This window comes from Anabrus simplex, chromosome 4 (assembly GCF_040414725.1).
Source record: "Anabrus simplex isolate iqAnaSimp1 chromosome 4, ASM4041472v1, whole genome shotgun sequence".
NCBI classification, from domain to species: domain Eukaryota; kingdom Metazoa; phylum Arthropoda; class Insecta; order Orthoptera; family Tettigoniidae; genus Anabrus; species Anabrus simplex.
In genome coordinates this window covers 375,609,071-375,633,503 of record NC_090268.1, presented here as the reverse complement: position 1 = coordinate 375,633,503, position 24,433 = coordinate 375,609,071, and the positions used below count along the sequence as shown (strand labels likewise).

Sequence of the window (24,433 nt, the reverse complement as noted above, 5' to 3'; positions counted from 1 at the left end):
CTGACTTTAACGGAATATACAGCATCAAGTTAAGCATTTTTTTCCGTATTAAGACTGGAAGCCAATAGTTATTGGGGTTATAATACCGCAACTAATATTGGCGGGCAAGAAAATGCACGTACTTGAAGGGTTTTGATGCTGTCATTCATTTATTAGGTGTAAGTTTACTATACTTCGTATTTAAATATTATTAATTTATTTTTAGACGTGTCTTATAATAAAGTAAATTCAAATTAATAACATTAAAAGCATGTCTAAGATGGTAGCCAATAAGAGCACCTTTATAAGAGAGATCCAAATACTAGCCAATGAGAGCAAGAAGAGACGCTGGTAAGTCTGTCTACTGGGCGGAGACATCTCGCTATAGGAAAGTCATAGTTCCACAGTCAGCACCTACAGATAGCGTTAGTGTTGCTCTATCTGAAAGCTTTGAAAATCAAAGGGAAAATACACAGAATGGACAGCGTCTACTTTCGCCTACGTGCTTCGTGTAAATAACGCGAGCCTTAGCATGGCCGAAGTGAGACGAAAATAAGTAAAGCGGGGAATAGAATAATGTCACGAATCTGTAAATAATTAATGTTCTAAAAAGTAATTGAATTAACTAGACAATATTTCACCGGGCGAGTTGGCCGTGCGCGTAGAGGCGCGCGGCTGTGAGCTTGCATCCGGGAGATAGTAGGTTCGAACTCCACTATCGGCAGCCCTGAAGATGGTTTTCCGTGGTTTCCCATTTTCACACCAGGCAAATGCTGGGGCTGTACCTTAATTAAGGCCACGGCCGCTTCCTTCCAACTCCTAGGCCTTTCCTATCCCATCGTCGCCATAAGACCTATCTGTGTCGGTGCGACGTAAAGCCCCTAGCAAAAAAAAAAAAGACAATATTTCTTTCACAAAATGTCAAGGGTACACGCTGTCTACCCTATCTCCCCTGACGCTTCGCCCCTGTATCTGTCTCCATAAATGTGTGTCGGCTGCACAGTCATGAACAGTGAAAGAGCAGAGCACTCGCAATACGCCGAGCCACGCGATTATCGGTAAGGTCATCGTGCCTGCCGCGTAACCTGTAATTCTTGGCAGTATTCAGAGGTAATCTTGAGAACACGAGGTAAGGTCTCATATTGTTATGGGCTTATCGTGGGAGATATCGCTGTCGAGGTGCGCGACCAGTCACTGAACAAGCACGACTTGGAGACCGGGTCAGCCTCACTGCGGTGGTGGCGAGTAGCTAACTCCTCACTGCGGTGGTGGCGAGTAGCTAACTATGGCACAAGCGTATCGGTATAACACTACGATGATAGGACCTGGCAAATGGGAATGCATTCTCGAAAAGTATGGCTGCTTATGGCCTCTGCCTTTTGCGAAAGTGCTGCCCTCTGGTATGATTTGTAGTAAACATGGCAATTGATTAGCATTATTGTTGTATTATTTCAACATTGACGGTATCTGTGTCGGTGCGACGCAAAGCATTTTGTAAAAGAAAAAAAGAAGAGAATCATAATCAATTTTCTTAGTTATTCAGTGCGTTCGTAATCTCTTTGCCCTCCAGGGTCCGTTCTTCCCTCGGGCTCAGCGAGGGATCCCACCTCTACCGCCTCAAGGGCAGTGTCCTGGAGCTTCAGACTCTGGGTCTGGGGATACAACTGGGGAGGACGACCAGTACCTCGCCCAGGTGGCCTCACCCGCTATGCTGAATAGAGGCCTTGTTGAGGAATGGGAAGTTTGGAAGGGATAGACAAGGAAGAGGGAAGGAAGCGGCCGTGGCCTTAAGTTAGGGACCATCCCGGCATTTATCTGGAGGAGAAGTGGGAAACCACGGAAACCACTTCCAGGATGGCTGAGGAGGGAATCGAACCCTCCTCTACTCAGTTGACCTCCCGAGGCTGATTGGACCCCGTTCCAGCCCTCGTACCACTTTACAAATTTCGTGGCAGAGCCGGGAATCGAACCCGTGCCTCTGGGGTTGGCATCTAATCACACTAACCACTATACCACAGAGGCGGATCAGTTATTCAGTGCGAAACAAAAACATTGAGACGGAGCGAGTTGACTGTACAGTTAGGGTCGCGTAACTGTGAGCTTGCATTCGGGAGATGTTGGGTTCGATTTCCACTGCCGACAGTCCTTCTTTGTATATCCCCCACAAGGCCCCTGTTCAACATAGCAGGTGAAGCCGCCTGGCGAGGTACTTGTCCTGCTTCCCTGTTGTATCCCCCGACCAAATGTTTCACTTTCCAGGACACGGCATTTGAAGCGGAAGAGGTGGGATCCCTCGGTGGGTCTGGGGGGAAAACCAACCCTGGAGGATAAACGGATTATAAAATAAATAAATAAATAATAAATAAATTAGCCGTATGAATCCCCTAAGGGCTATGGCCTCCTGCAATGCAGGGACAGTGCTCAGTTTAGCTCATCAGGTGAGCAGGTCCTGAAGAGCATTATTATATTGGTTAATCTGTAGTTTTTCATGATAACGTATTACCGCATATTGTACACTTGTGTAGTCTCACCCCCGAGTGAATGCAATTGTGTTTTTCTGGAACAACAATTCGCGAAAATGCACTGTTGCATTAATGACACGTGTACACTTTTATCCCAGGGAGGGTTCAGGTTGTTTCTAGGTAAAAGCGTTAACTTGCACTCTTCGTTCTTGCATAGCTTCTTCTCCGAATGTTGTAGACGTTTCTTGTAATTTCTTGACCTTATCCTCCGTTGAAATTCTCCTGACATACATTGCAAGTGCATATCCTCCTTCCACTATGTGTTACGTGATGAGTTATCAAATCACTACTGCATGCAAACGTCTGTCTGTTTGACATTCGTCTTGCTATTCTCCCGAGTGCACAGAAGATGACCATCACGGTATCCTCTTCGTCGAAGCGTACAGTTGTATGTTGTATTCTTCGCCTCTGTCCTGAGAGCGTACTTCAACATATTTTACACTTGCTCGGCTTCTTTCCGCAGTGTACGCGAGGATGATAATTTTATATTCACCACTTCATAAAAACCTCTTTTTATCAATTTTACTGTATTATGCCGTAGTGATCAGAGAGGAGAACGGATTATAAAGAATTATAAAGAATAAATCAATTCTTCGTAGGTTTGTTACACCTTGTATTGAATTTTACGCATCACTGAGGAATTACCACAGAAATTTGGCCACAAGGAGTTTGAAAGATGGAACATTGTCACTGGGCTACTCGCCTGTGGGAACGGAAGCTGCGGAGAGGAACGCTCGAGCGACTTAGCGTGTCCAACTCGAGATACCGCACTGAAAATAACGGAGTGTAGCTGAACATGCAGCATAGCATTACGATATAAGGAGTGACATTAGCTCATGTCGTGACAGGAATAGATTTCTACAATGTCAACGACAAGCATTGTGTCTACCTCGATTAATTGGTTTGATGGACTCTGATATTCTCAGAATTAAGGGAAACAAGGGTCCGCCTCTGTGGTATAGTGGTTAGTGTGATTAGCTGCCACCCCCCGGAGGTCCGGGTTCGATTCCGGGCTCTGCCACGAAATTTGAAAAGTGGTATGGGGGCTGGAACGCGGTCCACTCAGCCTCGGAAGGTCAACTGAGTAGAGGTGGGTTCGATTCCCACCTCAGCCATCCTCGAAGTGGTTTTCCCACTTCTCCTCTAGGCAAATGCCGGGATGGTACCTAACTTAAGGCCACGGCCGCTTCCTTTCCTCTTCCTTGCCTGTCCTTTCCAATCTTCCCATCCCTCCACAAGGCCCCTGTTTAGCATAGCAGGCAAAGCCACCTGGGCGAGGTACTGTTCATCGTCCACATTTGTGTTCCCCGACCCAAAGTCTGGCGCTTCCGGACTCTGCTCTTGAGGCGGTAGAAGTGGGATCCCTCGCTGAGTCCGAGGAAAAAAACCGAATCTGGAGGGTAAGCAGATTAAGAAGAATAAGAAGCGAAACAAGGAGACAGTCAAGAAAGTCAACAAGTCGTCTTCATGCTGACTTTTTTTTCCAAATTTCTTGGGATCGGTACTTCACGTAGATTTTGGCCTCTTTTACGCCGAAAACTTCTTCTTCATATTTTTTTTCATTTTTTACAAGTTGCCTTTAGATCGCTGTGACACAGGTAAATCTTATGGCGACGATGGGAAAGAGAAGGGCTAAGAGTGGGTAGAAAATGGAACAGTTGGCAGCTCTGCTTCTTGTTTTGTTTTCCTAGTGGTTTAACGTCGCACTAACATACCGAAGGTTTTCGGCGACGCAAGGATGGGAAATGCTTAGGATTAGGATTAAGTTACAGCCCCAGTATTTGTCTAGTGTGAAACAGGAAACCATCTTCAGAACTGCCAACGATGGGATTCAAACCCACCATCTCCCGAATGCAGGCTCGGTGCTTCTTGTCCTCCACAATACTGTACATGAGGGGAAAACACTTTATTTTTTTCTTTTACCGCTACATTCCTTATTTATAACTCTAACAATGGCAAACTGCGATATGACACCGCTGTTTGTATTGTTCAAGCAGAGTGTCGAGCTTATCGGTCACGACCACTGACCGCTCTGACCAAGCGCTGTGTTTCTGAGAAGTGGATCTTCTCGCCGAAGTGTCGTGTAGTCTCCATTGTTATGTGGGTTCGTGAGACACCGTTCGCCGATATTATCTCTAGTTGAAAGTCAAAGAGCGTACAGTCAACTATCTGCACGTTAAGTTCCGGTCCCCATCAAGATGCACTTCTCTTCGAGAGGGAAGCATACAAAACAGAGGATATTAACATCTCAGTAGAGGAACATGTTCAGGAACTACTGTACACTAAGTACAGGCGAACCGAGCGTATGAGCGTTGAGAGCCATGCAGAGAAATCAGCATCAAACACAAGGTTTTCAGCCGGTGCCACCGTTGCTTACTTACTATGGCGGACTTGTCAGTTTGCAGGGGCGGGGGTCCATCCTCAAATCCTTCCCTTGGCAATTTTTGTTTTATGTCTTTGATTCAAATTTTAAAAATCCTAAACTATTTTTCATGTTTTTGATATTCTGTTATTGTGCTTTAGCCTTTAAAGAATAACCACCACCATTTACCAAAACAGCCGGCCCCGTGGTGTGGGGGTAGCCTACCTACCTCTTACCCGGAGGCCCCGGGGTTCGATTCCCGGCAAGGTCAGGGATTTTTACCTGGACCTGAGGGCTGGTTCGAGGTCCACTCAGCCTACGTGATTACAATTGAGGAGCTATCTGACGGTGAGATAGGGCCCCGGTCTAGAAAGCCAAGAATAACGGCCGAGAGGATTCGTCGTGATGACCACACGACACCTCATAATCTGCAGGCCTTCGGGATGAGTAGCGGTCGCTTGGTAGGCCAAGGCAGTTCGGGGCTGTTGCGCCATGGGGTTTGGTTTGGTATTTACCAAAATATTAACATATTAACACGTCCCAGAGAAATTAACTAGACACAGCTAAAATCTCCACCCCAGCCAGGAATAGAACCCAGGACCGAGCCAAAGGCCACTAGACTGACCATTCGACCTATGAGTCGGACAGAATGGAGAAGACTGAAATCCAGTAATTAGGAGAAGGAGAGTATTCGATGGCAGTATATTCTACTAAAAATCAGAGAAAGGAAATAATGTTGTTGGGAATTCGGTGGAGGGTGCACGCAGAATTGCAGTCTACAGGGGAAATCTCGCCTCTACGGTAAAAATCAATCAAATGATTCGGGAGGTCATAAGAGAGGTAAAGCGACTAGGTATAGTTTAATTCACTACCGTTTTTGTGCTAAAACTGTATGCTGCTAAAACAGTAATTGCTCATCCTGGTATGCATCTGATGATGGTAGAGCAACTATCAGTATTTAGTTACACTCATAACTAGGGGGACATATTGATGACCTAAACATATTTTAAAATGGCCAATAAATTGTCTCTAAATGTACAGAATAATGCTATTAAATAATAATGACTTTCAAGTATTTGTTTAAGCTGAATCGTGGGGAAAATGTAATAATGGTTTTACAAATACTAAGTCCTTGTTTTTACAGAAATAATTTATTTAATTGGAAGTGTAGATAAATATGTACATAAGGATTTGCTGGATATACGTTGTCCCCGAAAAAACCGGTTACACATGTTCTTCGCACTCGTTACAGCTTTCAGATGTTTTTCTCGTTTAATGTCGTGCAACAAACTTCCTTTCTACACTCACTGAATGCACTATTTACAAGATAAAACACGCCGATCTGTTCTCTTTCCCAAATTAATTCACCAAGTGAATTAAGAATACAATTTGTGATCGTTTCACTTTCAGCATTTTTCTTGCCCAGAACTACTTGGGAGGATAATTCTGTACTGAAGCGTAAAGTTGTTATATAACTGTTGTTTTTAATCCCTTCTCGTTTAAATTTTCTCTTGACTTTGACGTGCGCGGGGTTGAATGACTGATTGTAGGAGCTGGTACGAAGGCTGGTGGAATCCTTGTGCTGGAGACACGTTAGAAAATACTTCTCCTAGTTATCCGACCGGGCGAGTTGGCCGTGCGGTTAGGGGCGCGCAACTGTGAGCTTGCATCCGGGAGATAGTGAGTTCGAATCCCACTGTCGGCAGCCCTGAAGATGGTTTTCCGTAGTTTCCCATTTTCACACCAGGCAAATGCTGGGGCTGTACCTTTATTAAGGCCACGGCCGCTTCCTTCCTATTCCTAGGTCTTTCCTGTCCCATCGTCGCCATAAGACCCATCTGTGTCGGTGCGACTTAAAGCAAATAGCAAAAGAAAAAAGCCTAATTATCCGAATTCTGTATTGTGTTCCTGCACATATCTTAGAAACACGAGACTCAAAGGTGTAAATCTTTTCCTTGCTCTTTCTTTGTCACTAACAACTACCGGACACTTTCCTTGGTCATAAAAGATATTTAGCAAATTTAACCATATGCAGACAGCCTCTGTGGCTCAGGCGGCAGCGCGTCGGCCTCTCACCGCTGGGTACCGTGGTTCAAATCCCGGGCACTCTATGTGAGATTTGTGCTGGACAAAGCGGAGGCGGGACAGGTTTTTCTCGGGTACTCCGATATTCCCTGTCATCTTTGATTCCAGCAACACTCTCCAGTATCATTTCATTTCATTCGACAGTCATTAATCATTGCCCCAGACGAGTGCGACAGGCTTCGGCAGCCGGCACAATTCCTATCCTCGCCGCAAGATGGGGACTTCATCCATTCTATCCCTGGCCCGGTCACTGACTGGAAAACAGGTTGTAGGTTTTGATTTTCAACCATATGTAAGATTTTTCAAATATGTTGTCACGTATGGAATTTTATCAGTGACAGTAAAGAATACATGCATAAATTAAAAGAACGTTTTAAAATGGTCTAAATCTTCTTCAAAATACTATACAGGGTGGTCGGAAACAACACGAACTGGGTATAAGTGCGTTAGAGGGGTGGTCATACCAATAACAGGTTCGATTATCAGCTCTGCCACGAAATATGAAAAGTGGTACGAAGACTACATCGGGGTCCACTCAGCCCCGGGAGGTCAACTGAGTAGAGGTGACCTCCCGAGGCTTTTCAAATTTCGTGGCAGAGCCGGGAATCGAATCCCGGCCTCCGCGGATGGCAGCTAATCACGCTAACCACTACACCACAGAGGTTAAAACTGCAATACAAATTAAAATCACAAAAACGAACTCCGTTATAAAAGAGTTATAAATTATCAGTGATTTTTGACTCAATACTTGGTTGGTTTGCCACACAATGTTGCAGCAGGAAGCATTTTGACAACGAATTGTTCAAATAAGCGGATGCTATGTTTATCATGTTATCTTAACGCCCTGCGCTCCGTGGAAAATTTCAGTGCGTTAAATAACGCTTAACGCAGGTCAAAACATGTTTACTTCATAAAAACGACCGCAACGAAAACAACTTCCCTTTTGACACAAACTATAGATGTGTCTACCTTCACCATCCCAAGCGGCAACGTGACACACCAGACACTTGCTAAATTTGGCTTTCAGTAGCCCGTGACGTTAAATTAGTAGGGCTGAGCTTGTATTCTTTTATAATTCTAGTATAGGTATTAATTGGACCTCAACAATGTATCAACGATTACATTTGAAACTGTAGCCTCAAATACTGCGCAGCGTTATGACTTTAAAGAAAAGCACATTACGTTAGATCTGAAAAAGAAACTATAAATTTTTGACAAGTTGGGTCAAGGCTCTTCGCAAAATTCCATTGCAGCTGAATACGAAGTTAAGTCTGTTCCACGCGATCAAATGTTTGTCAAATTCAAGACTTCACACGAGTGATAAATACTTTACAAGTTTGCGTATCAAATCGGAAGCCTCCGTAGCTCAGGCGGCAGCACACCGGCCTCTCACCGCTGGATACTGTGGTTCAAATCCCGGTCATTCCATGTGAGACTTGTGCTGGACAAAGCGGAGGCAGGACAGGTTTTTCTCCGGGTACTCCGGTTTTCCCTGTCATTGTTCATTCCAGCAACACTCTCCAATATCATTTCATTTATCATTCATTAATCATTTCCCTAGAGGAGTGCGACAGGCTTCGGCAGCCAGCACATTTCCTATCCTCGCCGCTAGATGGGGCTTCATTCACTCCATTCCTGATCCGGTCGAATGACTGGAAACAAGCCGTGTATCTTCATCTTCATTTACTTATCAACTCGCTTGCCATATTCGAGAAGCCTTGAGAAGTCTTAAAAAGTCTTGAAAGTGGATCAGAACATGTTCTAATCGATCAAAGTATTGCCAAGTCTTTGACAGAATTGACCAATGGATTTCGAGTATTAACGGTGCGCGCTAGGCCGTTAGGCATGCAGGCAATCGAACGCGGGCCTCCGGGGGTGGCAGTTATTCACACTAACCACTACACCACAGAGGCGGACGTTTCTTACCGTACGGAAACCTACAAGCAAACACTATTAGCAATGTTCGATTTATAACGATATTCGCATATTATTATTATTATTATTATTATTATTATTATTATTATTATTATTATTATTATTATTATTATTATTATTATTATTATTATTATTATTATTATTAAATTCCTAAAATACAGGGTGTCCCAAGAGGAATGGTCAATATTCAGAGATATGACAGGAACGATCATTTGAAGCAAAATGGACATATGCCCTGTTCAGAATTGTTTACAAGATAGAACAGATTTAATATACATGTGTCTCGAGCACAGCTGGGACAAGTGGATAGAAACTGGGTGGGTGGGTGGGTGGGTGGGTGGGTAAAAGTCTTCATTTCCCACCCGGAGAGCGTACGTGGGTACAGCGCTGGCCTATAATACGAATTGCCCGCCATTCGCCTTAGTACAGGAGAATGGAAAATAACTGAAAACTAATCTCAGGACAGCCGACGGTGAGGACCATCCCCTATTAGGTTGTGAGTTTCACAAATAGGAAAAGTCCTCTCACTTTTAATTACTGCGTTGATGGAGTGAAAGTTCCTTTTGGGGATCATTGTAAGTAGGTTTTAATATAAGGAAAGATCTTCTTTGGGGTTAATCACATAAATACGATTATAAATAAAAGGTACAGATCTCTGCACATGGTTATAAGGGTATTTATGGGTTGTAGTAAGTATGTAAATGAGAGGGCATATAAGTCTCTGGTAAGACCCCAACTAGAGTATAGTTCCAGCTTATGGGACCCTCACCAGGATTACTTCATTCAAGAACTGGAAGAAATCCAAAGAAAAGCAGTTCGATTTATTCTGGGTGATTTCCGAAAAATAGCGTTGCAAACATGTTACAAAGTTTGGGCTGGGAAGACTTGGGAGAAAGGAGACGGGCTGCTCGACTAAGTGGTATGTTCCGACCTGCCATTGGAGAGATGGCGTGGAATGACGTCAGTAGACGAATATGTTTGAGTGGTGTCTTTAAAGGTAGGAAAGATCGCAATATGAAGATAAAGTTGGAATTCAAGAGGACAAATTGGGGCAAATATTCGTTTATAGGAAGGGGAGTTAGGGATTTGAATAACTTACCAAGGGAGATGTTCAATATTTCCAATTCCTTTGCAATCATTTAAGAAAAGGCTAGGAAAACAGCAGATAGGGAATCTGCCACCTGGGCGACTGCCCTAAATGCAGATTAGTAGTGATTGATTGATTGATTGATTGATTGATTGATTGATTGATTGATTGATTGATTGATTGATTGATTGATTGATTGATTGATTGATTGATTGATTGATTGATTGATTGATTGATTGATTGATTGAATTAATGTAGAGCTGCAAGGCTGTTCATTCGAAGCCTACTCTGTTCAGCGATTTAAGGAAATTTGATGAATATTTGACAGTATGTTCATTATTAAAGATGCAAACATATTTCAGGTAAATGCCATAAGATTAGCTTTTACAATTTCTGGGGGGAAAAGAGGCATCACCTTCGTACAGATTACTTTTTTAAATTCTCGTGTCAGAAAATATGGTCCAGACACGGGTCTAACAATTCTGAAAAAAATCCTTTTTTACCGGAACCTGGCCACACTCAGCTCATTCTCTGAGGCTTGATGTAGAACTTCTTACGTGCATGAAGTTGGACACAGCCGACACTGAAACATGTCCCTGACAGTCCGTTCTTCTCCACAATCGCATTTGATATAACTTCGCCTTCGACCTGCTCTCTCCTGACTTCAGCTTGCTCAAAGACTTACATACCAACCATGCCTCGTCGTGGCCAGGTAGTAAATTTTCAGATGCTTTTTGCAATCGGAGGTGAGGGGATTATTTGCTTTCCACAGGTGCAGCCTTGCCTTTTCAACTGGAATTGTATGATCATTTGATGTTCTTTAGAAGCTCTTTCTGGACTTGTATACTTGCGCATGGGTTCCATATCCATGCAATGCGTGGCTACTCTCATATTCGACTTTCAATCTTTACTTATTTGCTGTCCAGCTCCATGGTTAAATGGTTAGCGTGCTGGCCTTTGGTCCCAGGGGTCCCGGGTTCGATTCCCGGCAGGGTCTGGAATTTTAACCTTAATTGGTTAATTTCTCTGGCACGGGGGCTGGGTGTGTGTGTCGTCTTCATCATCATTTCATCCTCATCATGACGCGCAGGTCGCCTACGGGAGTCAAATCGAAAGACCTGCACCTGGCGAGCCGAACATGTCCTCGGACACTCCCGGCACTAAAAGCCATACGCCATTTTTACGTATTTGCTGCTGTCGATGAGGTGTGGTGTAAATGGCCTGAATAGAAATGTAAGTAAATGTAGGCCTAAGTATATATATGAGAATGGGTAGGTTCAGAAATCCCGTCACGAATAGTTATAAACTTATAAACTAGGGAAACATATCATTCCTCTGTGCACTATTTTCTAACTACGTGGCATAACTATCTGTGACAATTTAGAGTGGAATATACAGTGTGAAGAGGCAAGGTGAAGGCAACAAACCTCCTGGGGTTCCTTTATAGAAATTTAAGAGGGTTTCGTCCACGAGCAAAAAGGTCAGCTTACCTTTGCATGGTTTGACCCGTACTGACGTATAACCTACCTGCTTGGCATCCCGCAGCAGCTGCAAGAGAGTACAACGCCACGCCGAAAAGCTAATTAACTGTCACTCCCCCTCCCATCCAAAAAGGTTACCTTCCACTGAGACAAACAAACCGGCCTGATCTTTCTCCGGAAATCCCTCTCTATATACCTCTATAGAAATTTATCCCTTCCAGCGTATATCGCTTTTTTATCGCTCAGCTCAGAGAGGCGAAACCATTTGTTCACCTTTCGCCCGTACTTTCTATCTTTCAGAAGGGTTTCTAATGGCGTTCCACAAAGCTATGGAACTCGCTGTCAGGGGATGTAAGGAACTTGCCTCTTCCAAAATTTCAGATGTATATAAAGAAAAATGTAATTTAATGGAACTGCTTCATGCGTCTGTGAGTGTGTGGGTGAATGAGCGAATGATTGGCAGAGTGAAAGGAAGTATGCGAGCACATTAATGATCAGATAAATGAATGATTAGCTAATTATCGATAGACAGAATGAACGAGCAGTAAGAAATTTAGTATATATATGCATATATTGCACGAAACTATGTAAGTATTTTGTAAACTACCGGTATGAAAGTATTGTAAATAATGTATCATCTTAAGATAGGTCTAGGGAACATTTTATATGTACATGGGGGCTCACCCACTTTCTCTAGTCCTTCCATATTTCTGAACAGAATCGTGGTAAATAAATAATACTAATACTTCTCGTCGAAAATAGGGTGGTACTGCTCCGGCGAGAAGACAAAGCTATTCCACTGGAGTGGACTTCAGACAACATGTTATCAATTTGCCAGTGTCATTGAGAGCTACCGTACCGCAGTTAGGCCCGGTTTCACAGTTTGAGTTTAAGCCGAAGCTTTAGTAAGCCACGCACGCCGCTTAAGCAAGGCTTACTCTTTGGCTTAAACACTACGAGTTTCACAGTAGGGGGACCATGTGCAGCTTTACTAAGCTGAACATCTCCGAAGTTTGTAATGCTTGCGCATGCGCAGTGATTCAATTCTCATCTTTGTTTACATCCGTAGCCTATCCCTTTCAGACCGAGTACGCACAATTGTGCGGGTTCGTATTTTAGTTATCCCTGACCGTATTTGATGTTTTTTCGGCGCTACACCGGACTGCAGTGATTGTGCAGGACACGTGGCGTGTATTTCAATTGATTTCAGTATGCGCTTGACCGCCAGGGCGAAGGGAGAAGAGTTTAAAAAGCACAGTTGATCGGCGAGATGGCAGGAAGCAGTAGTGCCGAAAGTAAGTATTTATTTACTGCGTTTATATTAATCTAGAAGCTTTACTGAATACCGGAATATATTCAATGAAGTGTGTACATTGGTTAGTGAACGTAAATTTTGAAGCTACACCATCGTACGTGATACAACGAGGTTTTGAATTTTGATACGCACAATTGTGTGGGTCCTGTTTTTCGGATGTTAGTTTTTATTTTGTAAAATAAACTATTAATATGTGTATTGAGGAGCATTTTAGTCAGTTCTTGACGTACAAACAAAAATTCACACCTCCAGTTTTCTTTCAGGTCTGAAAGGGCTATGATTGATTGACTTGTAAGTTATACATCGTTTCTAGAGGGCAAACGGTTGGAAATAAGTATATACCATCGCGGACTTTTTTGTAGAGGTTTCTATGCTCTACAATTCGTACACTTACACTTGGGGTCTATCGTTGATGGTTCACGCAGCGTAAGCCAAGAAAGCAAGTGACCGACCGACATTTTTGTCTCTTGAGCCTCGAAATATATTCAGAAATATAAGTTATTTATTAATGTTATTGGTTTTACGTCCCACTAACTATGAATTTGAGCACCTTCACCACAGGACTGAGACAGGATCGAACCTGCCAAGTTGGGCTATAAGAGGGCCAGCGCTCTACCATCTGATCTGAATCCTTAGCTTAAACCTCAGTTTCATACAGCTTAAGCCAGTCACAGATAAGCTCGGCTTACCACTTGCACTCTCCACTGTGAAACCGGGCCTTAGTAGTTACGGTAAACAAACACGAGACAGCTACACTCATATCTTTAACAAGTTATACCTGTAATGCCGCACGCCGGCAGTAGTTGGCCTTGCCAAGACTCGTCTAGAAGGAAGTCGCTGAACATGATTAGCCTTTCTTATGATAGTAGAAGTGTAAATTAAGTCGTTTTGTAAGTTCATCATTCATAATTTCCACTTTCACACGTTATTTCTTGCTCGAGAAGATAAGCTAATAAGACGATTTTTGAAATGTATATGCATGCACGTTGACTGCTTACATAGTCTATGGGGTAACTCAATAAATGTTTGATCGTACTGGGAGGTGGTGCGAGGTGCTGACTAATCCGAGAAAGAGGATATTACGTCAGATATTCCTTCACGTATATACTTGTGGTGAGACAAAAAAACCGAACTGTACAAACGTGTATTTTCCCGGTTAAATTCTAGGATTCACTTCACTCAACTTTTTTTCCCTAAAGTTCAAGATACAGCACACAAATTGTGCAGAGAATTGAGAACAAACTAGAATTATCCTGTACACTGCCATCACTCACTTTTACAAAAGGTCCCAATAGAAGTACAAGTGAGAACATGGCATCGACTGCTTTGCACACCGCAACATTTACATATGCAGAATTTGTCTTCGTCATGGAAGTACTCGATATTACACAACTTATGGTGGTATCCATATACCGCCATCGAGTTCACAAAGTGTCGTAGGTCTTGGTTAATGTTTGTCAATGTCCTGTTCATCATGGACTCCGTTGTATAAAAGTCGATCCAGATTTCGTCTCTTTTCTTCACTCTGTTCTGCATTAGTTTCTACCAGGCGTCTGTGAATGGTAGCCCCGTCTTCATCCGGAAGTCCTCAATGAAGAACGACTCCTTGGCAAGGTCATACGCAGTCAAGATTTTGTGTATTTCGATATCCCCAGGGTAACTTTCAGAAAGTGCGACTTGACTGCTTCGAGTGTCCTCAAGTCCTCCACGGTCAGCTTCTCCCAGATGATTTCCAGCCCGTATGTGGCGATGGGAGCTATTTTCGTGTCAAATAATCTCATAGCGGTTCCCAATGAAAGCTTAGTGATTCTTTTAATTTCATATATAGCTTTGGTTGCCACCGTTGCTCGAGACTTTGTGTGGGCTCTGTAGACTCTAGTTGTTGTTTGTAATGTCAGTCCTAGATAAGTGAATGTATTTACTGACTTGAAGGGAGCTGATCCTAGTGAATCTTGTCACTAGTTGCTTCTCTGCCTCCTTTCCGAAACGTCATTTTCACGGTCTTCTCAGTGTTGAATTTCATCTTGTTATCCTTGCCCATCTGTCTAGATTGTCAATGGCTTTCTGCAATTCAGTTAGGGAACTCGAAACAATGACCATATCATCTGCGTACAAGTATACGTTAACATTATTTTACTGTTCAGCCTTTTAAACACATGACGTTGATAAGAGCCTCTCTGTGCACTATGACAATAAGAATAAGTTATAATGCTTTCTGCTTAACATCCCTTCAACTGATATACATTTTAATAGATACCAGAGCGCCGGAATTTTGCCTAGCAGAACGATTCTTTAAATTGTCAGGAGCCTTTTCGACATCATCTATCCCGCGGTTTAAGTGAAATCCCTCTACTTCCGAACTCGGCCATGAACTTAATAAGGTCCGACTGCTTGGCTGAATGGTAGGTGTCACGACCTTTGGTTCCTTTGGCCACATCTAATTAATTTTTCAGGCTCGGAAATTGGGTGTTTGAGTTTGTCTTAATACGCATCTCCTCATATAGGCCTACGCATAACACACCACACAGTTCATAAACTGTTCATAAAATGTGGCAGTTTAATGCCACGTACGGTTGGCGCCAGGAAAGGCATTCGGCCGTAAAACTGGGCTTACTCCACAACTAATTTGGATAAAGCCAGGAAGTACAGTAGTAGTACAGTGTCGGCCTCCGGATCCCAAGAAAGCGGGTTCAAACTCGGCAGAGGTAGTCGGATTTTTGAAGGGTGGATAAAAGTCAATTCGACACTTCATGTCGTACGATGTCGGCATGTAAAAGATCCCTTGTGACACATTTGGTGTTTACCCGACAAAATTCATTAAAATCTCAGCGCAGACGCCCAAGAGAGATTCTGTTTACTCTGTCATCTAGCAGGCCTAGAGTAAAACGGAACGTCGAAATTGACGAGCAGACAGCCAGATGGCGTCACATTAAAATGTATGCGCACGGTAGCTAAGGCCATACGATTATTATTATTATTATTATTATTATTATTATTATTATTATTATTATTATTATTATTATTATTATTATTATTATTATTATTTAGTACCCATATAGCTCGCCCAGTGATGTCATGGTCTCAGCTAGTCTGCGATGAGCTTCCGTACAGTGTACAACGTGATTACTACTCATACTGCAGTAACTGATCGGTTTAATGCATTTCATGGAGTCTGAGTTAAGAATTGGACAGCGCATTTGCGTGTGCTGTTGAGTTTTAAATGCAATTCGCACCGAAATTCTGAAGATTCATGGGGCTGAATTGCAGAGAGTGAGCCGAAATCTCATCACACGCTACAACGTTTGCCTACAGGCTGAGAACATTTTGAACACTTACTGTAAAAGGGTAAGTTTTACTGTTTTTCTGCTTTTAATCTGATTGTCCATTCATCGAAGTTGATGGTTTTTCTACCGGTGTTCGAGAACGGTGTGACGGCTACCGCTCTCTCGTTTGCCGACACTCAGCATGCAGGAAGAACGGCAACCCTTGTGAGACTCACCCTGTAGTAGTAGCAGTCACAGTATTTTCAGTGAAGCCTGATGTTTTCTGGTAGTGAGCTAATAATAATAATAATAATAATAATAATAATAATAATAATAATAATAATAATAATAATAATAATACATTCGGGAGATAGAGGGTTCGAACCCCACAGTCGGTAGCCCTGAAGATGGTTTTCCGTGGTTTCCCATTTTCACACGAAGCAAATGATGGGGCTGTACCTTAATTAAGGCCATGACCACTTCCTCCCCACTCCTAGCCCTTTCCTACCCCATCGGTGCCGTAAGACCTATCTGTGTCGGTGCGACGTAAAGCAAATCGGAAAATAAATAAAATATCGTTTCACTCGCATCCTCAACCTGTTTAATGCATGTTCTATTTAAACACGAATATGTCCTCCTCTTATCGCTCCTTCTCTGTTCCGGTTACTTTTCTGAATGGTCAGCATTGTTGCCTTCGAATTGGAGGGTCCCGGGGTCGATTCCCGGTCAGTCAGCGATTTTAACCGCGTCTGGTTAATTCTTATCGTTCGGGAAATGGGCGATTGTGTTCGTCTTAATACACATCTTCGTTTATACAACACGCATCTCACTACCAACCACCACAAGGCAAGTAAAAGTGAATATATCCCTCCACATAGGGTTGGCGTTAGGAAAGGCATCCGGCCGTCAAAATGAACTAAAATCTATATATACCGGGAGAGTTGGCCGTGCGGTTAGGGGCACACGGCTGCGAGCTTGCATCCGGGAGATAGTGGGTTCGAATCCCACTGTCGGATGCCTTGGAGATTGTTTTCCGTGGTTTCCTATTTTCACAGCAGGCAAATGCTGGGGCTGTACCTTAATTAAGGCCACGGCCACTCCCTTCCAACTCCCAAGCCTTTCCTATCCCATCGTCGCCATAAAACCTATCTGTGTCGGTGTGACGTAAAGCAACTAGCAAAAAAAGATCTATATAATGCGCCAACCTCAGGAAACTGGGAAAAGGCACTCCATCCTCCGAGTGTGCCACATACCTCCAAAGAGATAGGTGCTTGAGTGGTACCGATACCGATGCGCTTCTGAGCTCCTCTATCGGTCTTTATGTGAGTGTATGTTTATGTAGTTTAAAAATAGTTTTAGGAAGTATGATAGTTCCTGGAAGTGTTTAAATAGTGCGGTTTTTTAATAATTAATTGGTAGTTGTCTTCGATCGTGCTGTCCGTTGACCAGACTGGCATGGCGAGCAGTATGACTCGGTATGTGGTAGGCCTGGACGGTCGCCCATCCAAGTACTGACCACGCCCGATGTTGCTTTGGGATTGCAAACGGATTGTACCGATTGGTATATGCAGTGACTTGTTTTGTATACACTAGTGTGCAGGTGTTGGTATTTGAAAAGGCAGCGATTTATTCTCAACATTTAGCAGTGCACCTAGCCTAAACGTACTCCTAACGTTCTGGTGCTTCAGGTTTGAGGGTGGTTTTCGTGTTGTTGGAAGGCAGCTTATTTGTTTGCTATTGGCTTTACGTCGCGCCGACACAGGTAGGTCTTATGGCGACGATGGGACAGGAAAGGGCTAGGACTGGGAAGGAAGCGGCCATGGCCTTAAGTAAGGTACAGCCCCAGCATTTGCCTGGTGTGAAAATGGGAAACCACGGAAAACCATCTTCAGGGCTGCCGACAGTGGGGTTCGAATCGACTATTTCCCGAATACTGGATACTGGCCGCACTTAAGCGACTGCAGCTATCGAGCTCGGTCTTATTTGTTTGAGTGAAGAAGGCACGTTTGGTAATTTGCCGTAAGAGTGAGTCAAATGCTTAGCTTGGTATTAGGGATTAGAATTTCCTGGTTCTTGGCGTGGTATTTGGAAGTAGATTATTTACTTGGTGGTATTTGTTTCTTGGCTCCTTGAAAGAGGATGTGGGGGGGGGGGTATTTGGAATATTTGGTTGGGATGAGTTTTCCGGCTACAGAGTCTCGGCTGCTCAATCCACCGAACTAGCCCTGTTATTGGTACGGATGGGTGGGGGGTCTGGTTAGGAAGTAATGTTTCGAATTTTGAAAAGGGAAAAGGCAAGGAAGACAAATGGTAAGGATTCACCTCAATTAAGACTACGGTCATTTTTCCCCCATCCCTAGCCCTTTTCTCTCGCATCGTCCCGGTAAAAACTGTCTGTGTTGGTGCGATGTAAGCTAAAGCAAAAAGGAAAAAGAAAAAAAGACCGTCTCCATTAATACATGTTTTAGGCAGCCTAGGTATTACTGAAGAGGCGTCGTTGGAAAATAAGAAATGCTGTAGTTCGCGGTTGCTTTCCTCACTGAGCCAGAAAGTACTATTGCCTATCGGAATGCCAAGCCACTGAAATACACACTCCTATGTGGGAGACTTTCACACCATTGATCACCCGGGACTGGCTGCCTAAGGAATGGCGAACTAACATCGCTCATACCCCAGTCACTTGTCACTTCAATGTTGTCCTAAATTAAAGTCTGAAACAGATGTATGAAGGCAACAAACTTTCTCTAGCACATACCAGAAGATTCACTGTCTCACTACAGCCCAGTGGAATTCATATAAAATTATACGGATCAAGAACAACAGTTATTTAGCACATGCAGTCACTCTGTCTTATTACGAAACATTGCGTGAAGTACTGTGGTCCTCCAGGTTACGATAAATATTAGGTAGAGCCTGAACGCTAGAGAAAGAGCCTATCAAAGAGAAGACGGCCCTGAATTAACCAAAGAAACGCGCACTTCGCTCAAGGAGGGCTAGGATCCACACAAAGCTGCCGAAGGCCGTTGTAATGAAAATTGGAGGTTAGGACAAGTTGTAAAAATTTAGTGGTTAACAGTTAGACCTGAACCCGACTGGACAGGCCAGCTCTTCCTATTGTTACCAGTCCAGCCATTTCGTGTCATGGACATCGTAAAAGCAATACGTTCAATAAGTGCCTAACGAATAAAAACCCTGCTTCAGTATATTAAATCTGTCAGCAGTGCTCTCGCATTCTTTCTTCGGTACCTCACTACGCTTTTGGACATAATGTGTGCTTTTGCAAGTCTGTCTGACACTCAGGCACGAGAATACGCTGGACTAATCCTATAAACATTTTACGTGACATTTGCCACATATTTTTTTAATTTTTTAATTATTATTTTATAAAATGATATTTGTTCGCGGCGTCGACCTATGCTAGTTGCTTTACGTCGCACCGACACAGATAGGTCTTATGGCGACTATGGGACAGGAAAGGGCTAGGAGTGGGAAGGAAGCGGCCGTGGCCTTAATTGAGGTACAGCCCCAGCATTTGCTTGGTATGAAAATGGGAAAACACGGAAAACCATCTTCAGGGCTGCCGATAGTGGGGTTCGAACCTACTATCTCCCGAATACTGGATACTCGCCGCACTTAAGCGACTGCAGCTATCGAGCTCGGTTGTCGACCTATGAAGATCTTTCGCCACTACTTGCACCATTTGAGAGGATCTTGCGTGTAAGTGGAATTGCGGAAGTGTACAGTGTTGAATGTGAGGCAAGGAACGTTAAGGACAACACGAACACCCAGTCCCCAAGCCAGGGGATCCCTGACCTGGCCGGGAATCGAACCCAGGGCCGCCGAGTGACAGGCGGACGCGTTGACCCCTACACCGCGGGGCCGGACACATATTACCACAAGTTACAAGAAATCCAAACCATCAGCTTTTGTGGTACTATTCACTGACTTGTGAGAATCGTAGGAAGAGTCTTATGGACAATTTCAAACTTCAGGTTTAACTTCTTTAGGTAAACGGGCTTCTTCTGTGAAAAGATAGAGCTATTTCTGTGTTTGTTGAAACCTGAAATTATTACAGAATCTTTCAAAAAAAATTTAACACAGAAAATTTAACTGTGAAGCTACAATAATTTTCGGTGTATCATTATAATTATTCCTACTTCTTACTTACTTTATCTGTTTACCCTCCAGGGTCGGTTTTTCCCTCGGACTCAGCGAGGGATCCCACCTTTACCTCCTCAAGGGCAGTGTCCTGGAGCGTGAGACTCTGCGTGATTAGCTGCCACCTCCGGAGGCCCAGGTTCGATTCCCGGCTCTGCCACAAAATTTGAAGAGTGGTACGAGGGCTGGAACGGGGTCCACTCAGCCTCGGGAGGTCAACTGAGTAAAGGTGGGTTCGATTCCCACCTCAGCCATCCTCGAAGTGGTTTTCCGTGGTTTCCCACTTCCCCTCCAGAAAAGATGCGGGACGGTACCTAACTTAAGGCCAAGGCCGCTGCCTGCCCTCTTCCTTGTCTATCCCTTCCAATTTCCCATCCCCACAAGTCCCCTGTTTAACATAGCAGGTGGGGCTACCTGGGCGATGTACGGGTCCTCCTCCCCACTTTTATCTTTCCGACCGAAAGTCTCACGCTCTATTACACTGCTCTTGAGGCGGTAAAGGTGGGATACCTCGCTGGATCCGAGGAAACAACAACCCTTGGTAGTAAACGGATTAAAAAAGAAAGAAAGAAAGAAATGAATGAATTAATGAATTAATTATTTTTTCTTGCTAATTGCTTTACGTCGCAACGACACAGATAGGGCTTATGGCGACGATGGGTTGGGAAAGGCCTTGGATTTGGAAGGAAGCGGCCGTGGACTTAATTAAGGTACAGTCCCAGCACTTGCCTGGTATGAAAATGGGAAACCACGGAAAACCATCTACAGGGCTGCCAACAGTGGGATTCGAACCCACTATCTCCCGGATGCAAGCTCACAGCTGCGCGCTCCTAACCGCACGGCCAACTCGCCCGGTAATTAATTAATTAATTAATTAATAGATAATGAAATAGCACAAGATTGAATTTAAATTATCTATTATAGAGTGTTAAATCTTGAAATACTGAAGCTTGACTGAGTGGCCTAGATAGTAGTGCACCAGGTTCCTGAGCCCTAGTTGTTGGGTTCGTTCTTGGTTGAGACCGGTGGTGTTTAAATGTGTTTAAATACGCCAGCTTAGTGTCAGTAGATGTATTGGCACGTAAAGAAATTCTTAGAAGACAACATTTCTACACCATGGTATCTTCTTTTCTTCAATTTTGCTTTACGTCGCACCGACACAGTTAGGTCTTAATGGCAACGATGGGACAGGAAAGACCTAGGAGTGGGAAGGAAGCGGTTGTGACCTTAATTAAGGTACGGCCCCAGCATTTGCCTGGTGTGAAAATGGGAAACCACTGAAAACTATATTCATGGCTGCCGACAGTGGGGTTCGAACCCACTATCTCCCGGTGAAAGCTCACAGGTGTGCGCCCCTAGTCGCACAACCAACTCGCCTGGTCCTGGTATCTTCGAGAATCTATTAACGTAGTCAGTGGGACGTAAAAACAATAACATTATCATTATTCCTAGCCTTTTCCCAGTTCCTGGGTTTGACACTTTGTATGGATTTAGCCCCGTTTTTACGTTCGGATGCCCTTCCTGACGCCAACCCTGAGTGGAGGGATGCACTCACAGTCGCGGGGGTTTGCAGAGGAATGTGTTACTTGTAAATAAAGGTTTGTATTAAGACGAAGACAGGCAACTAGCCCTCGAGATAGGAGAATGAACGAGACAAGGTTAAAATCACTGACCCTGTCGGGAATTGAACCCACGGCCCTCTTGAGCCCGAAGATCACAACGCTGAACATTCGGCTAAGGACCCGAACCTGACAAATTCCTTCATCCTTCGTAATGATTAACTTGCAGGTAAGATCTCAGACTATTTGACGTGAGAATGTGGCGGGGAAGCTACGTGTAGTCGAATGTGGCCGACAGAAGACGAAGCTGCACGAACGTTAGTCAGAACCCTCATCACCTGTCCAGGCAGTTCGTTCATCTATCGCGTGTGTGTGTGCGTCTGGCGGGTCTTCTTCTCTCAGTGCTGCGTGTTTTCTCAATGTAGTGCTTTCATTCAGTGTTTAAAATGTTATCTTATGGGATCCACATGCTACAAGTACGTATCTGCAATTCATGTTGCTTTCTTCTTTAAGTTGTTCTGTTAACTTGGGGGGCCAATTACCATAAACAAGCCCCTGTCACCTGTCAGGAGTAACGCCGACTGGGGCATCACAACTGAAGGTAGAATTGGGCCGTCTCTGCCCTTCTGATAAGAGTGGTTCACAGTGTCCTTTGTATCCTTCGCCCACGACCTTAGCTGATACGTGCAAGGATACGTATATTCTAATTAGCTTCACTAACAACAGGAAAGAAAGATTTAAACAAGTACTTGCTGTGAACAAGCAAATGTTCAAGGACAATTTGCTCATAACCCCTGGTATTTAGAGAGTTCTTACAATTAAAATGTTTTGCAATTCTTCAGTATTATTCATGGCAGTTTAGATTTAAATTACTTTCAAAAATTAGCAATTGTCTGAAACTGCTTTTCTAGTAAAATGGCCGAAAATTCTTACTATTGTGCTGTGTTTAAAATTTGCACAACTAGGAGGTAAAGTTATATCCACCTAACGCATTTATAACTAAACATTTATTACGTGATTCACAACGTCAGGATTGACATCCACGACGTAAACGAATGTTATTTTCCAATGGGAACTTCAAATCGCCAAGGGCCAGTGGCAATGTTTCTTACAAGCTCTGTTCTTAGCAGCGAAGAACATACGCAGTTTCTTAATAGTTAACATTTTGTCCCGTAGAGTGGATAGAAAAATACTCGTACACCCTTAAATTTCTGTACTTTGAAATTAAAACTATTTGACTTTGAATTTTCTTCGCAAATAATCATATGTTTTACATCGTTCATTTTCTGTTCTCTTATAAGTACAAGTAATTATTATTATTAAACCGAACACGTTGGTTGTGTGATTAGGGGAACGCAGCTGTGAGCTTGCATTCCGGAGATAGTGGGTTCGAACCCCACTGTCGGCAACTCGTAGCCTTTTCGTATCCCCTCGTCGCCATAAGTTGTATTTGTGTCGCTGTGACGTCGAGCCAATTGTAAATGTAATATTATTCGTGGTTTAATGTCGCAGTAACATACAAGGTTTCTGTGACCGAAGGATGGGAAAGGGCTAGGATTGGGGAGGTAACGGCTGTTGCCTTAATTAAGGTACGGCCCAAACACTTGTTGGGTGGGAAAATGGGAAACTGTCTGCAGGGCTGCGACGGTGAGATTTGAACCAAATATCTTCAGAATGCAAGCTCACAGTTGCTTGATCAGATAATATTCTTCTTCCATCGCATTGCCTACACCCTGGTGGGATCGCGGGAGCGACCTGTGCAGCACGTGTGGATTTGTTCCCTTTTTTACGACCGGATGCTCTTCCTGACACAACCGTATGTTGAGGAATGTATTCACTGTTACGCCCACATCTTTGTTTAGTGATTAGTAGTGTGGTGTGTTGTGTATATGAAAAGGAGTGTTATGGGACAAACATATAGTACGTTTACATGGGGATTGAGATCGAATTGAATACGATCCCCATTTACATGTAGTATTTGAGTAGCGTACTGAATCCGCCAGGCAACATCGACGTATACAGACGATGCAGAATTGTAGTAAAATCGATATCACCTCTTAGAATTTAAAAACGCCAAATGAAGTAGAAGCCCAGGAGATAACTTTCAGTTTTGAAAGTGTGTGTGGTATTCCAAATGTAATTGGTGCAATGGATAGAATGCACATTCCAATTTTACCCCCAACAGAAGATTATCGTGATTTTCTTAATCGCCAGGGCTGGCCGTCTTGTAATATGATTGCAGTTGCTGATCATTTATACAGGTAAATATATTTACTGACTTATTATATTTATTTCGACAGAACTTTAATGATGATGATTTTGTCAGAACAAACATGGAGTCGTTTTCAATACGATCTCAGTACGAACCGCGTTTACATGGAACTCAATTCGAACCGAGTACGATACGATCCCAGATTTTACCGTATCGACCTTGAGACTCAGTCCGAACTGACTAGGTACTGTTCGTAAACATGGACTTAAATAGCACTGCGCAAGTTAGAATATTTCAACGTAAACATAATAGGTTTTCATAATCTGTAAGAACAAGTTATTAGGTCTGAATCTATGCCCACACGGCTTACCTTAATTTATTAATCCTGTCCTCTGTTGATTGCATATTGTGAAACTCTTGCGGATATACAGTTACATAATCAATAAATATGCCTATCTTACTGTTATCTTGTAAG

The 24,433-nt window shown here is 43.4% G+C and overlaps 1 protein-coding gene across 9 annotated transcripts in view; it reads left to right on the top strand.

The window, feature by feature from the left end:
• LOC136872018 (uncharacterized) overlaps positions 1-24,433 on the top strand; it is an 811,539-nt gene that overhangs the window by 486,312 nt on the left and 300,794 nt on the right. The window contains exon 1 of one of the 9 annotated variants that reach the window (XM_068227296.1): positions 22,134-22,222. The exons of the other annotated variants lie outside the window; for them this stretch is intronic. Within the exon in view, the coding sequence (XP_068083397.1) occupies positions 22,203-22,222 (20 nt within the window). The 5' untranslated portion in view covers positions 22,134-22,202. Of the gene's footprint in view, positions 1-22,133; positions 22,223-24,433 lie in introns of those variants that run through there. 9 annotated transcript variants of the gene reach the window in all.